This window comes from Notolepis coatsorum, assembly GCF_963971535.1.
Source record: "Notolepis coatsorum genome assembly, chromosome: 12".
In the NCBI taxonomy this organism is placed as follows: Eukaryota; Metazoa; Chordata; class Actinopteri; order Aulopiformes; family Paralepididae; genus Notolepis; species Notolepis coatsorum.
In genome coordinates this window covers 80091036-80107234 of record NC_140176.1, presented here as the reverse complement: position 1 = coordinate 80107234, position 16199 = coordinate 80091036, and the positions used below count along the sequence as shown (strand labels likewise).

The 16199-nt window shown below is 41.7% G+C and overlaps 1 protein-coding gene across 1 annotated transcript in view; it reads left to right on the top strand.

The window, feature by feature from the left end:
- Positions 1–16199, top strand: part of ctnnd2a (catenin (cadherin-associated protein), delta 2a) — a gene marked incomplete at both ends in the record, with an annotated part of 886308 nt that overhangs the window by 236266 nt on the left and 633843 nt on the right. Inside the window, one exon of the mRNA XM_084325908.1 lies at positions 9333–9437. Within this exon, the coding sequence (XP_084182034.1) occupies positions 9333–9437 (105 nt within the window). The remainder of the gene's footprint in view (positions 1–9332; positions 9438–16199) is intronic.

The window sequence follows — 16199 nt, the reverse complement described above, 5'->3', positions numbered from 1 at the left end:
ACACAGCACACACATCCACATGCACACACTCACTTTAAACAAACAACACACTGCAGCACCCACTCTCCACACTTTAGATCACCTAAACACACTTTATATTTATTGGTAAAGGATTTGCACTACAACTCGTACACCTTACTGTAAATTGTACCTAAATTGTACCTCATCCCATTTCTGCTTTGCACTATATAGTATTGTATATTAGTACATTGCATAGTATATTGTATATTGTATGGTAACTCAGTTACTTCTATTCTGCATCGAACATTGTACATATGTCTATACTGAACACTGTGACCTCTATTTTTAATTCTATTTTACATGCTATACTATTTTATTTCATACTTATCTTGTCTAGCACAGTCTCTGGAGCGTAACAGTAAGAAGCATTTTGTATAAAAGTATTCTGTACTTCTGTATGACAACTATTAAAGAAACTTGAAACTTGGTAGTCTACACCCTCCCCAGACCGACAGTGGGGCAATGCGTGCAACAACCAGGAAGGTAATTGGCATAACGACTAAATTCGGGATGGGAGAACATGATTGATCCCTCTAGGGGCCTTGCACTGAATATTTGTGTAGTTCTGTTTCTTCCAATATGGCGGCCTTTAACCATTGATAACCAATTCTGAAATAATTAATTTATGTGCAAACCCTGGAAAAACATGATATTGCTGTTCTACTGTGACTTGTTTTCGAGATCCAGTACTAAGACACCAATGTTGTACAGTTTTGGTTTATATACAGTATCTCTCATTTATCAACACAGAGCAACTGTTGTCTCCCCAACAAATAAAAATGGTCATTCCAAACAAACTGTGCACACATACAAACACAGACAGACAGGTACAGTATGGACCTGGTCGTACAAGAACACATACAGTACAAACACAGACACACAGGTACAGTATGGACCTGGTCGTACAAGAACACATACAAACACAGACACACAGGTACAGTATGGACCTGGTCGTACAAGAACACATACAAACACAGACACACAGGTACAGTATGGACCTGGTCGTACAAGAACACATACAAACACAGACACACAGGTACAGTATGGACCTGGTCCTACAAGAACACATACAAACACAGACACACAGGTACAGTATGGACCTGGTCCTACAAGAACACATACAAACACAGACACACAGGTACAGTATGGACCTGGTCCTACAAGAACACATACAAACACAGACACACAGGTACAGTATGGACCTGGTCCTACAAGAACACATACAAACACAGACACACAGGTACAGTATGGACCTGGTCCTACAAGAACACATACAAACACAGACACACAGGTATGTGACTGGTCGCACAGGAACACATGCACACACAGGCACACATGAACACAAGCATGTGCTTTGCACTTCCAGCCCTAAATGGTGGGACAGTACAACCAAAAGGGGGACACCTGGTCACCCTATGTAACAGGGTTAGGGGGAAGAGGTACATTTGTCCCCCTCAAAAAATATAGCTAATATGAAAGACAACCCCCTCCCCAAAAGAGATAAAGGAAAAGTAAGTAAGTAAGTAAAGTGCATGTACTATATATAGCACCTTTCACATACCAGGGTCACAAAGTGCTTCACATAGTAAAAACACCAATAAAGTGCAAAGATAGCAGCATGGTAAAAGAAAATAATAAAACATTTGAAAGATCAGGAAAACCAAAACAGATAAAAATACATATAAAATTTACACAGAGCATAATTAGCCCAACACCTGTTTGAACAGCACAGTCTTTAGCTGTTTTTTAAAGGTGTTTATCGAGACCACAGATCTAAGGTCCAAGGGCAGAGCATTCCATAGCCTGGGGGCCACGGTTTCGAAGGCTTTTGTCTTCAATCTAGACCGGGGGACAGCCAGCCAGCCCTAATCAGATGACCTGAGCGATCTGGTCGCAGATGTAGGCAGGTGCAGATACGGCTTATTTTTTTTTATATCCTTCTTACGTGTCACTATATATTAACACCAGTGATGGGCAAGCTACTTGGAAAATGTAGCAAGCTACACTACAAGTTACTCTCGATTAAATATAGCTCAACTACAATGGAAGCTATCCCCAGATAAATGTAGCAAGCTACACTACAAGAACATGGCAAAAATAGCTAGCTACATCGGCACTACTTTATTTTTATTTTTTTACTTCATGATCACGTTTCCACCAAACAAATAGGCAGGCAAAATAAATGCTCAGTTTGATTGTTTATTATAAAACTGAAACAAGCCCTCGGTCTGGCTTTTTGTGTCATCCTTTTAAAGGTCAACCTTCACGTTGTATTTTTGTTCAATAAACAATGTGGACTAGGCCAACAGTGACTTTCATGAAGAATGAAAAAAAAAAGTATTGAAATTGACCCAGTTTTAGCGTTTTTATCAAACATTTTGTCTGCCCAACACAATCACCACGCACGTGCATATTTTAATCAATGGTTCATAACGTGCGTGTGTAATCGAAATGATCGTCACAACAGGTGCAGGGCACCAGGGGGCTCACCAGGGGGCGCTGAGAGTCACACACAGCTAGTGGCAGGCACTGATATATGCTTGCTACTACTAGCCGAATGAAAATGTATCTGTTTCACCTAACACTATTGCTCCGTGATTATAGCCACCCATCTCTAAAGCCACAACCACGTTACCATATTTGTAACAATGTAAATCATTGTGTCGTTGTACACATATTGTGTTTATAACGTTAGTAGCTAACATAGCTTAGCTTGGTAGCTATTGTGCTAACAAAAATATCCCGACATCCGGCTCGCTGGCCGGCATGAACGGCCGACCCAAAATGGTTCTCTCCTCTCTGTACACCCCGTCCCCACGGGTACCCTGCCGGGGGGCCCATGGACGCGACAACGGCGACAATGGTGGCAGCCTGTAGGGTGCTCGAGCCCGTAAAGGCTAGTGGTACACGAACGATAGCTATGAGCTAACAACGGCCGCCGCTGTTGTCGCGTCCACAAGCTCCTCCGCAGGACACCCGCGAGGACGGGGGCACACAAAGAGGAGAGAAAAACCATAAGCTAACGTCAGTGTAGTGGTCCCGACTGCAGGCAGCAGGGACGGCGGAGCTATATAGGCTAACTGTGATGCACCGAGTGGGCCACCATTGAACTAGTACTATGACCCGGACGGGCAAGGCATTTCCTGAAGTGACGTCACGGCCGTGCTAGCTTTTAGATTCGGCTCATTAATATGCACCTGTAGTGACGTCGGCGTTTGATAAGCTTTTTTGATTCGCGCGTGCATGTTATTCGTGCATGGACCTTTTTAACTCTTTCAGAGTGGCATTTCCGGTGTCAAATGGAAAAAAATAAATAATGAAATTATATACCAATGATGTAAGCTACCCATAATTGATCAGTAGGGTTTAACCTGGAGGTTGGGCTTTAACATGAACTTGTATTATGTACAAAATCCAGGAAGGAAAGTTTAGCTGGGTGCAGCCTCTACAAAAGAAAATAAAGAGACCATTTGGTTTGATCAATTTTTATAGTATAGTTTGTTGATTACTTTTGATGCAGTAATGGTCTTTTTCTTTTCTATTCTATCTTTATGTATTATTTATCCCTAAACTCTGCATCTTCTGGCTGCATGATACCCTCTCCTAGCTGAAACCTGCCCACTTTATCAACCAAAAACACACTTCTTCAATATCTGAATTTTAACTAATAATAACTGTCTTACTGCATTTTACTATTATGCTACCATGTCTATACTACCACCAACTATGCTAATATGTCTATACTACTACAGTACAGTATGTACTCAAGAGTATAACACTCAAGCTCGACACTGCTAGACAAACAATACTACTTATCCTTGGCTGCTAGATATGTACCAATCCTGCTGACTTGTTGTACACAATTTGTAAGTTGCTTTGAATGAAAGCGTCAGCTAAATGACCAAATGTATTTAAATATGTAACTCACAAAACATTCCATTGCCCCAAAATCATGTGGGGACCCCCCCTGGGGGTCCTGACCCACAGGTTGAGAACCACTGCTCTAGGTGATATTTTCCCTCTTAGTGTATGTACTATTTATGGTAGTTTGTTTTTTCTTTTCTCCACCCCCATAATATTGTTCATTTTCTGCCTACAGTGAAACATGTTAGTTAAATCTGTTGACAAAAAGTGCACTGACTTGTGTGCTGTTTGGGAACAGTTGACAATGTTTATGTAAAGCTTTTCATCAGCTTACCTGAATATATGTGTTCTCAAGTTAGTGCTGGACGTGAGGGATGTTGAGAGAAGCTTCGTTTTTGGCTGACACAATAAACACATATGTTGACATCATCTTCATCAATGCCATCAGCCCTGGAAACATCGAATCCTTCTGCTATTTCGCGCGGTTCATTCATTCATTCATGGTCTGTGTTTAGATTTTTTTTACTTCCTGGTTTGCCGAGCTGGAGTGGCATGTCCCGCCCTATCCTGCCTCTGATTGGCCTACCCGTAATGTTTTGGCCTAATCGTGAGTCGTCATACTCATATCTAAACCAACCAACCAATCATAGTGGGTTTTCTCCAATAGCATCCAGCTGCAGGACAGAAGAACACAACACTCTCAGGACCGAAGACACTCTTTTTTTTTTGTGTATGTTTCTCCGGATATGTAGCGTGTAGCGTTTTGCTGACGCTACGTCACTACTTGATTCGAAAACTAGCTGCGCTACAGAGATCGCTACTTGATTCAAAAGTAGCAACGCTACCATCACGCTACTGAAAAATGTAGTTAAGCTATGTAGCGTCGCTACTTGTAGCTAGCTACTGCCCATCACTGATTAACACTTTCAGACCCCCTACGGGACCGTACCACCCTTGCATACCTTGCAGTGACAGTCAGGCAGGCACATGCATGCACACACCGCCCCCATACGGACACAGCCTGGCTCAACACTTTCGTCCTCAAGTCGGAAAATCAGATCGCAAGAAAATGAATGCAATGGTTGTTTTATATTATCACAGTTTGAATGTTTAAGAACATATTTACTGTAACAGCAAACAGTTATAGTATCTCTAAATAGTAAAAACCTTTGTTTAAAAAAGGCAGTATTTTGAGGCAAAAGTCTGAGCTTGGGGGCAGAGTGACGTTTACATTAGAATCACATGAGTGGTTTTGTTGGCTAATCGCCAGCCATCTGCCTTTGACATGGTTGCATGGAAATTGTTTTCTAGTTACTTTTCTGATGCAGCTTGTCTATTTCTACATTTACATTTTATAAATCAAATCATATTGTATTGATTGTGTGTACTATGCTGCAACAACCACAATCAATATGTCTGGCTGTTTTATGAGCGTTGTGGCAGAGGTGTAATAGGATATCTGTTTACAGACCATTATTGTTTCCATGTCCAGTGCCAAGTGTGCCATGATATCTACATCCAAAACTCAACGTTAGATTTGAGACCCTACTTCCGTCATGCCTGGATTACCTACCGGCCATTCCAGACAAATGTCCCAGGGCCATGGACCACCACCGGCCCAGGGAGCCCCAGGATTCTTGTGTATATTAACCATTTCATTACCACACTACATAATGTTAACCTTTCACTACTGTACCCACACTACAGACGGTTCACCGTGTGGTAGTGAAATGGTTAACCTTCTGTAGTGTGGTTGTGAAAGGGTTAACCTTTTGTCGTGTGGCAGTGACAGGGTTATCCTTCTGTATTGCCACAGTGAAATGGTTAACCCTTTGGTAGTGTGGTAGTGAAATGGTTAACAGCAGGATTTCACTACTTTCTAGGGGTGTAACGGTACACAAAAACCACAGTACAGTACGTACCTCGGTTTTGAAGTCAAGGTTCGGTACGGGTTTTCGGTACAGTGGAGGAAAGTTTGGCTTTCCATGTTCCACTCAGGGGTGATGTAGTGTGCAGTAACTAATTGTACTTGTAGGGCTGCCAACGAATATTCTATATTGAAATTAACACATTAATTGCCAATGACGAGTATACTCATTATAGCCCGCCAATAGTTGGACGCCAACAACGAGTATACTCGTTATTATGATCGTTATTTCTTTTATTCTCTATTTCCATTCATAATTCATCCTGCTGTGGGAATGTGTGGCACTCTGTCTGAGTGCCACACGCATATGGCTTGTTGTCTGGGCCGAGCTGCAGCGTGGGGGCGGGGTTTAAACACTCTGGCAGGGCAAGCGGTTCTAACAGATGCACCTACGAGCCCCCCCCCACCATGTTCACGGCTGGATAACGTTGGACACACGATAGCTTTTTGAGCTTTGAAAATGTCAAAGTCTTAAAAAGATCTACAAATGCCTACATGGACTAGCTCCCCCTCCTGTACAGGAATTCATCTACAAAAACACTGGACTCTGCACCAGGTCAGACACCAGAGGTGACTGCATGGTCCAACGTAGACTGACCACGTTTGGCCAAAACGTCCTGTCCATAAAAGGCAGTTAAACATGGAACAGTCTCCCCATTTCCATAAGGGAAAGCCCCACCCTTGCTGCTTTTAAAAATTGCTGAAGACCAACCAGTCATGTGAACACATCTAGCCACTAGTATTTCTGTGTATTGCTGTTATGTATTTGTACATTTCTTACTGTTTCTATCAGGCTGCTAAACGAACAATGAACACTACACAACAACAACCATCAAACGCACATACTGTAGCACACACATCCACACGCACACACTCACTTTAAACAAACACACTGTAGCACCCACTCCACACACTTTATAGCACACACCCACTTTAAACAAACACACTGTAGCACCCACTCCCCACACTTTATATTTATTGATGAATGATTGCACTACAACTCGTACACCTTACTGTAAATTGTACCTAAATTGTACCTCATCCCATTTCTGCTTTGCACTATATAGTACTGTACATTAGTACACTGCATAGTATTGTATATTATATGGTAACTCAGTTACGTCTATTCTGCATCGAACATTGTACATATGTCTATACTGAACACTGTGACCTAATTTTCTACTTCTAAATTACATGCTATACTATGTTATTTGATACTATCTTGTCTAGCACAGTCTCTGGAGCGTAACAGTAAGAAGCATTTTGTATGAAAGTATTCTGTACTTCTGTATGACAACTATTAAAGAAACTTGAAACTTGAAACTTGAGTCCTGTTTTTATGTTTGGGGACAACGGATGGAAATTAGCCTCGTGCTAAATCTGGCAATTTTTACACTCCACAGTGTTCATTAATTTTGCATTGTCCCGTCCAAATTTAAAAAATAATAATAATAATAAATAAAGAAAACGATTGCGATCAGTACTTGGAATGGCGATCAGATAATTGGATTATTCTGGTTAACCCTTTCACTGCGACAATACACAGAAGGTTAACCCTTCCACTGCCACACTACAGCAGGTTAAAAAAAGTCCATTTTGTCACATTTCCTTGATCAAAAGAGGAATTACAGAGCTGTTTTGTGCATGCCCCCAGAGCCCCCTTGTCATAATCTGTTCCCTGAGGGACAGAAGGGCCTATAGCACTGTATTGCCCCAGGCCCCTCTGAGTGGCATATTCCTGCCCTGGTAGTTATGATCTCTCCACGTGTCATTGACGTACCAACAACGTATGGGATTGTCAGTAGTTTAGAAAGCCAACCTGTGGGGACTATATGTGACTGCGCACAGCGATTTATGCCACATGTCTCCATTTTCATTTTCCAGATGTGTCCAGATTGTGAAAGTACAGCATGTAAGCTTTCAAATGATGTGTCATACATTGAAATCTGAGAATGTTTGAAGACGATGTGCTAATTTGAATCTTGTAAAACTGTTTTTTTTTCTGTTTGCTTTAAGCTGTGAAAATATCTCTCGAAGAGAAGGCTAGAATTAACACCTCTGCCTGTTTCATGTCTGACTGTCAAAGCTGGCACTGACTCATTTAATGTAGTTGGTGTTTGAATGGCAAATCATCCTCATATGTTAGCTGTGATTGGTCAGAGCATCTGCACACAGGCATACTGTATAGGCAAACGCTTTACTTGAAAGCAAAGTACATGCACATATTTTTGGGAAGTGACTCCAGGGACATGAAAGAAGTCTCCTGGTGTCATTCAGACTGAGACGTCCACAACCATACGTGTGCATCCCAAAACATTAATTGTTTACAAACGATAAAAGGGTCTATTTGCCGTTTGTACACAGTCTGGATGTCTGTACATGTGTTAATGTAATTTTTCGGCACAATAACAGAAATCGTTTGGCGCTAGTGCACACACGCGCACGTACGGACGCACACAGACTATTACTGTACTGTATAATGTACTGTATGCCTACAGCCACACAGCTACATACTGTATGTGTTTGATCAAGGCACACACACACACACGCACTGAAACACACACACACACACACACACACACACACACACACACACACACACACACACACACACACACACACACACACACACACACACACACACACACACACACACACCACAAACATACCAGCATTGTCAACATGGTGTCACTCCTTGAACTTGGCATTTGGGGGTCAATGTGAAGTTAATCCTTAGTGTTAATCTGCTTGTGTCACACCACACACACACACACACACACACACACACACACACACACACACACACACACACACACACACACACACACACACACACACACACACACACACACACACACACACACACACACACACACACACACACACACACACACACACACACACACTCTAATTACCACAAGCCTGTTTGACTACTGCACTTCATTTGTGGTCAGGCAGTGTCAAGGGCAGCCGTTGTGGCTTGGTCCTTTCTGTCGTGTGATGTAAATGTTTTAGAATCATAACCTCAGACTGACATCTAGTACTGACCTGCCATCTGACAGGAAGAGATTGAGGTTACAACCCAGATAGATCCATTACTCTCTTTCTCTCTCTTTCTCTCTCTTTCTCTCTCTTTCTCTCTCTCTTTCTCTCTCTCTCTCTCTCTCTCTCTCTCTCTCTCTCTCTCTCTCTCTCTCTCTCTCTCTCTCTCTCTCTCTCTCTCTCTCTCTCTCTATCTCTCTCTCACTCTCTCACTCCCTCTGTCTCTCTCACTTCTTCTTCTTCTTCTTCTTCTTCTTCTTCTTCTTCTTCTTCTTCTTCTTCTTCTTCTTCTTCTTCTTCTTCTTCTTCTTCTTCTTCTTCTTCTTCTTCTTCTTCTTCTTCTTCCTTCTTCTTCTTCTTCTTCTTCTTCTTCTTCTCTCTTTCTATATCTCCCCCCTCTCTCCCTCTCTGTCTCCCCCCCTCTCTCTCTATGTCTCTCCCACCTCTCTCCTCTATATCCCTCTCTCTCTCTTCACAGCAGATGGACAGAAGGACATAGAAGAGGAGTTGACCACAGGTTTGGAGCTGGTTGATTCCTGTATTCGCTCCCTGCAAGAATCAGGAATACTGGACAGTGGAGAACGTAAGAGATAATGTGTGTGTGTGTGTGTGTGTGTGTGTGTGTGTGTGTGTGTGTGTGTGTGTGTGTGTGTGTGTGTGTGTGTGTGTGTGTGTGTGTGTGTGTGTGTGTGTGTGTGTGTGTGTGTGTGTGTGTGTGTGTGTGTGTGTGTGTGTGTGTGTGTGTGTGTGTGTGCGTGCGTGTGTGTGTGTGTGTCTTTCTATATTTAAGTGGGAAAGGGTTCCTCAATTATCTAAAGGTTCTGTTTTCATCCAGACATCCCATGTCAAAGATGTGTATTTTTCATAGTTAAAGTACATTTGTATATGTACTTTTCTGAGAGTATACTGTACTTAAGTATACTTTTTGTTTTCACTTGGGATACCACACACCGTGTTGTCTAAGTTTAGTATAGCTACATTTTAGAGCAGTTAGTTTGATGCAGTACAGAGCAGAGCAGAGCCAAGGAAAGAAGGACGGGTAATCATGTCAGAATACCAGTGTTCTATTCTCTGCTTGGTGCCAGACTTTGGTGACTGTTCTATTGAATCTCTATGTAAATAATACAAAATATTTACCAGCTATCTTAGGAAATATACATCAATCAATAATATATAAAATGTTAGCTAGTTAACAATGCAACAAATTGCTGATGATTCTGACATCCGAGGTGACAACTCACCAGGTAGCTTCACATCTAGACCACTGTGTGTCCTTGTTCTGTCCCTTGTATTTTGTATTTTGCTGCATTAGAATACAGTTCCCACCTCAGCAGTTTAGTCAGGGGGCTCATCTTGATTTAAATCCAGTAGATTTAACATTTCACCATGGGGCTCTCTATCAGTAAAACATTGTGGGGACTCTATATGGGGACCCAATCGCAAAACAAATCTCTATTTTGGGGCCCCACACACCATAGTGTAGGCATCCCTGGTCTATATGAACAAAGACACTCTGAGACGGCTCCTGCATATGAGGTCACTATAAAAACGTCCCTGGCATTTGCTTTGCAGGTGGCTGGTATTGGAACACCGCATTCCCATTTGCAGCTAATGCTCAGTGACCTTTGCGATATCTGATATAGTGGTAATGGATGGCATTTAAAACATACTGTATGCTTTTTTCGGTGCTATTCTTTCCTCTGCTGAGCAGTGAGTGCACAGCGGTACGTTCAGTCAACCTGTCTGTTGCAGCGGTGTCTGCTTCTCCACTGAGTGGTGGCTTCAGGTGATGCATGAGTGCCTTCACACTGGAAGGTACAAGCTGTCGTTTAAAGCTGCAATGGGTAGTTTTGAGGAAGAAAGAATGACCTCTACAATAACTAGTTAACAAATGTGACCAGGCACAGAGTTTAGGGTCTTGTTGAGCAATATTTGTACATATGCAAGTACAGGTTCATACCTTCAAAATAAGCAATCACTTGTACATGTTGGGCGAATACTTTTCAACCTATGTCGTATGAACCATGATGATTTTTGTGGAGCTAGTTTTGAGCCAGATACCTTGAAAAGCTTGGAGCTGTTTTTTTTTTTTTTTTTTTTTTTATACATTATATGAAAGTAAAGGTTCATACCTTCAAAATAAGTAATCACTTGTACATGTTGGGCGGATACTTTTCAATCTATGTCTTATGAACCATGAGTTAGTTTTGAGCCAGAGACCTTGAAAAGCTTGGAGCTGTTTCTGTCAATGATGCATGCTGAACTACATTACCCAGGGGCCATTGCAGCATATGTAACCCCTCCCTCACTTAACACCTTCCAGACTTGGTGATCACAGCGGAATGTTCAATCAGAAACACTAGACTGAACTTATACGTTTCAACTAAGAAGTCTCTCTCTCTCACACACACATTTTAGATGCTTTATTTATGTCCACATAAATACAGAGTACATTAATTCATTGACCGCCACTCCCATATGACCACATTAGGGCTAGCACGCCACCGCTTTAATCAATGGGAGGACGGGGAAATTTGCGAGTGCTTAAAATATATCTTAAATTATGGCTATGGGTCTAATACACCCGTCGCTTATCAATGACTTGCTTGCAGTCAACATGTATGAAACGGATTGTTTTTTCATCGGTACATTTCCATTTTATACCGTTTTGAATACGAGTATAGTTTTAGAGATAGTAATTCCAGATAAAGACGCGATAATAGCCCTTTAGTGGAATACACAAAACACGTTGTAATTTTTCGTCTGATTTATGAATCGTTTTCAAATAAACGCTAGATTATCGATAGTATATGTGTCCTTATGCACGTTGTGGTGAGCAAGAAATATTTTTTTAAATGTATTCTGAATCGTGTTTTGAAACCTTTATTTACATTTGAAACGATTCAAGGTTACCCTCATATTCAACTGTGTCGTGTCGAGTTTGTAGGAAGTTTGTAGGAAGAGTTTCCTCCCTCCACTCTCGGTCTTCTTTCTCCAAGCGCAGAGAGATGCTGCTGTGTGTTGTATTGTACCCATTCTGCAATCTGTTAATACAATTTTCATTCAATCTAGAGATTGCAGAATGGGTACAATACAGTACGGCTCAATACACTTGACACTTGTAGCCTAGTTGTGAGATGTTCAGCTTGAGCTGCTGATATTTCAGCAACTTGGTTAAAAAGGCTTCCTCCAGGCTGTGGTCGAAGGTACAGCCAACCTCTAGAATAAACACCTCTCTACTACTCTCATTAACCACCACAACGTCAGGGGTGTTGGCTGAGATGTTACAGAACACCTCTGAATCATTATCACACAGGCTAAACATGCACACACTCACACACACACAGAGGGGGAGAGAGAATAAATACTTTTCGATGTTGCCTTCATATTTACCCTCCCCCGTCCACACACACACACACACACACACACACACACACACACACACACACACACACACACACACACACACACACACACACACACACACAGACACACACACACACACACACACGCACACACACACACACACACACACACACACAAAGCGACCTTGGGTCTCTTGAAAGGCGCTAACTTATATATATATAGCGGCGCTATATATATATAAGTTATTATTATTATTATTATTAAAGGCCCCCTCCATCAAGCTCTCTCCACATGCGCCTCTCTCTATACTTCATTATGCGAGCGCAGCAGAGCGAGACGCACTGGATTAGATAGAGAAACTATAGGAAATATATGAATAGATGCGGTTGTTAGAGAAAACACATCTCAATTATCTAACATGTATGCCTTTATTCTATGCATTATTCTATGCGCACTGCCAGCAACGGAGAGATAAACTTAAAATGTTGACGGAGAGAAGATAATCTCCCGATTCAGATGCAATTTAACAGTTAACGGTTCCAAAGATATTTAATGTTTGTCTGCATATTTTCACGCCACCAACAAAGTACTGGGTCCGTTGTCTCTTATTCGGAATGGATTTGGTGTGAGCTGTCATTTCATCCTGTCTCCGTTTGCGACACCTGATACCGGAAGTACTTAGCCACTCCCCTCCAACAAAACTGTAGTTTTTTCACACAGTGTGGCAAATAATACAGCTGCACTATCTAACAATAATTAACACATTTACAAGTTGTATTAAGTATTGCAAATAAGGAGAAAGATAGAGAACAATTCAAAGCACTCAAAATTGCCAATATCTCCATTTCAACCTATTTCTGAATTGCGCAACATTTTGGGATTTTCTGAAGAATCGTGAGCTCCTTAACAAACCGACCTAGATGGTGCCATCACAAATGCTTGAATTTCAATTTTTTATTTTGGCACAAATCCCACCAAAAAATCTAAATCTAAATGAACCAACGTTGCACTTAGAGGAGGCTTCTTTGTGTGGTAAAGGCGGTAGGAGGATAGGAGCACCACAGCCAAACAGATCATGTCTAGTTTCAAACAGCGCTCCAGGGATCTAGTTTTTCTCTTGTAACTGTTTTCAACACTAAAGATCATAGTTTATTTAGACTTTTCAGAGGTTTGCTTTTCCTCCCCTAAACTATCCGGTGCAGCTTTAAGGTGGAATAGTTACTGAGCTCTGGTACCTTTCTATTACGCATTTCTTTCCGACTGTTACAAAATCCTTGACCTTTCTCAAACACGTTGTGGTGAGCAAAAAATATTTTTTTTAAATGTATTCTGAATCGTGTTTTGAAACCTTTTTTTACATTTGAAACGGTTCAAGGTTACCCTCATATTCAACTGTGTCGTGTCGAGTTTGTAGGAAGTTTGTAGGAAGAGTTTCCTCCCTCCACTCTCGGTCTTCTTTCTCCAAGCGCAGAGAGATGCTGCTGTGTGTTGTATTTTTGTACCCATTCTGCAATCTGTTAATACAATTTTCATTCAATCTAGAGATTGCAGAATGGGTACAATACAGTACGGCTCAATACACTTGACACTTGTAGCCTAGTTGTGAGATGTTCAGCTTGAGCTGCTGATATTTCAGCAACTTGGTTAAAAAGGCTTCCTCCAGGCTGTGGTCGAAGGTACAGCCAACCTCTAGAATAAACACCTCTCTACTACTCTCATTAACCACCACAACGTCAGGGGTGTTGGCTGAGATGTTACAGAACACCTCTGAATCATTATCACACAGGCTAAACATGCACACACTCACACACACACAGAGGGGGAGAGAGAATAAATACTTTTCGATGTTGCCTTCATATTTACCCTCCCCCGTCCACACACACACACACACACACACACACACACACACACACACACACACACACACACACACACACACACACACACACACACACACACACACACACACACACACACACACACACACACACACACACACACACACACACACACGCACACACACACACACACACACACACACACACACACACACACACACACACACACACACAAAGCGACCTTGGGTCTCTTGAAAGGCGCTAACTTATATATATATAGCGGCGCTATATATATATAAGTTATTATTATTATTATTATTAAAGGCCCCCTCCATCAAGCTCTCTCCACATGCGCCTCTCTCTATACTTCATTATGCGAGCGCAGCAGAGCGAGACGCACTGGATTAGATAGAGAAACTATAGGAAATATATGAATAGATGCGGTTGTTAGAGAAAACACATCTCAATTATCTAACATGTATGCCTTTATTCTATGCATTATTCTATGCGCACTGCCAGCAACGGAGAGATAAACTTAAAATGTTGACGGAGAGAAGATAATCTCCCGATTCAGATGCAATTTAACAGTTAACGGTTCCAAAGATATTTAATGTTTGTCTGCATATTTTCACGCCACCAACAAAGTACTGGGTCCGTTGTCTCTTATTCGGAATGGATTTGGTGTGAGCTGTCATTTCATCCTGTCTCCGTTTGCGACACCTGATACCGGAAGTACTTAGCCACTCCCCTCCAACAAAACTGTAGTTTTTTCACACAGTGTGGCAAATAATACAGCTGCACTATCTAACAATAATTAACACATTTACAAGTTGTATTAAGTATTGCAAATAAGGAGAAAGATAGAGAACAATTCAAAGCACTCAAAATTGCCAATATCTCCATTTCAACCTATTTCTGAATTGCGCAACATTTTGGGATTTTCTGAAGAATCGTGAGCTCCTTAACAAACCGACCTAGATGGTGCCATCACAAATGCTTGAATTTCAATTTTTTATTTTGGCACAAATCCCACCAAAAAATCTAAATCTAAATGAACCAACGTTGCACTTAGAGGAGGCTTCTTTGTGTGGTAAAGGCGGTAGGAGGATAGGAGCACCACAGCCAAACAGATCATGTCTAGTTTCAAACAGCGCTCCAGGGATCTAGTTTTTCTCTTGTAACTGTTTTCAACACTAAAGATCATAGTTTATTTAGACTTTTCAGAGGTTTGCTTTTCCTCCCCTAAACTATCCGGTGCAGCTTTAAGGTGGAATAGTTACTGAGCTCTGGTACCTTTCTATTACGCATTTCTTTCCGACTGTTACAAAATCCTTGACCTTTTTCAAACACGTTGTGGTGAGCAAGAAATATTTTTTTTAAATGTATTCTGAATCGTGTTTTGAAACCTTTATTTACATTTGAAACGGTTCAAGGTTACCCTCATATTCAACTGTGTCGTGTCGAGTTTGTAGGAAGTTTGTAGGAAGAATTTCCTCCCTCCACTCTCGGTCTTCTTTCTCCAAGCGCAGAGAGATGCTGCTCTCGGCGTGGCTTTGCTTAATTTTTCCCGTGTGTGTGTGTGTGTGTGTGTGTGTGTGCGTGTGCGTGTGCGTGTGTGTGTGTGTGTGTGGTGACTCCATACATATGTCAACCATCATCAGACGCCAGAGAGACTGCTGCGTGTGCCAGTCCTCACTGACAGCAGACAGCTACAGTGCATGGCCCCATCATACTTTCTTTCCTGCCTTCAAAAAGACCTGAAAGGCCTTGCTGAATTTCAACAGGGGCCATCGTTTCGCAAGTCCAAGAAGAAAAACATCAATTTAGAAAATGGGAAAATGAAGCAAAGCCACGCCGAGAGCAACATCTCTCTGAGCTTGGACAAAGAAGATCGAGAGTGGAGGGAGTGTCGTATATTCCTAATGAATATCTATGGTTAATTACAGCACAATGAGGTTGCTATCTGGAAGGAGGGAAAGATCACAGAATGATAGAATGGTCTCCTCACCTGACTTTAGTCAGCTGAGAAATAAGCTTGTATTAGCCAGACAACCAGGAGCTTTGGTCCAAACTTATTTATTTGCAGCGTGGCCAAGAGTTAATGCATTGGTTACATACAGGAAATGTATTCAAGCATAATA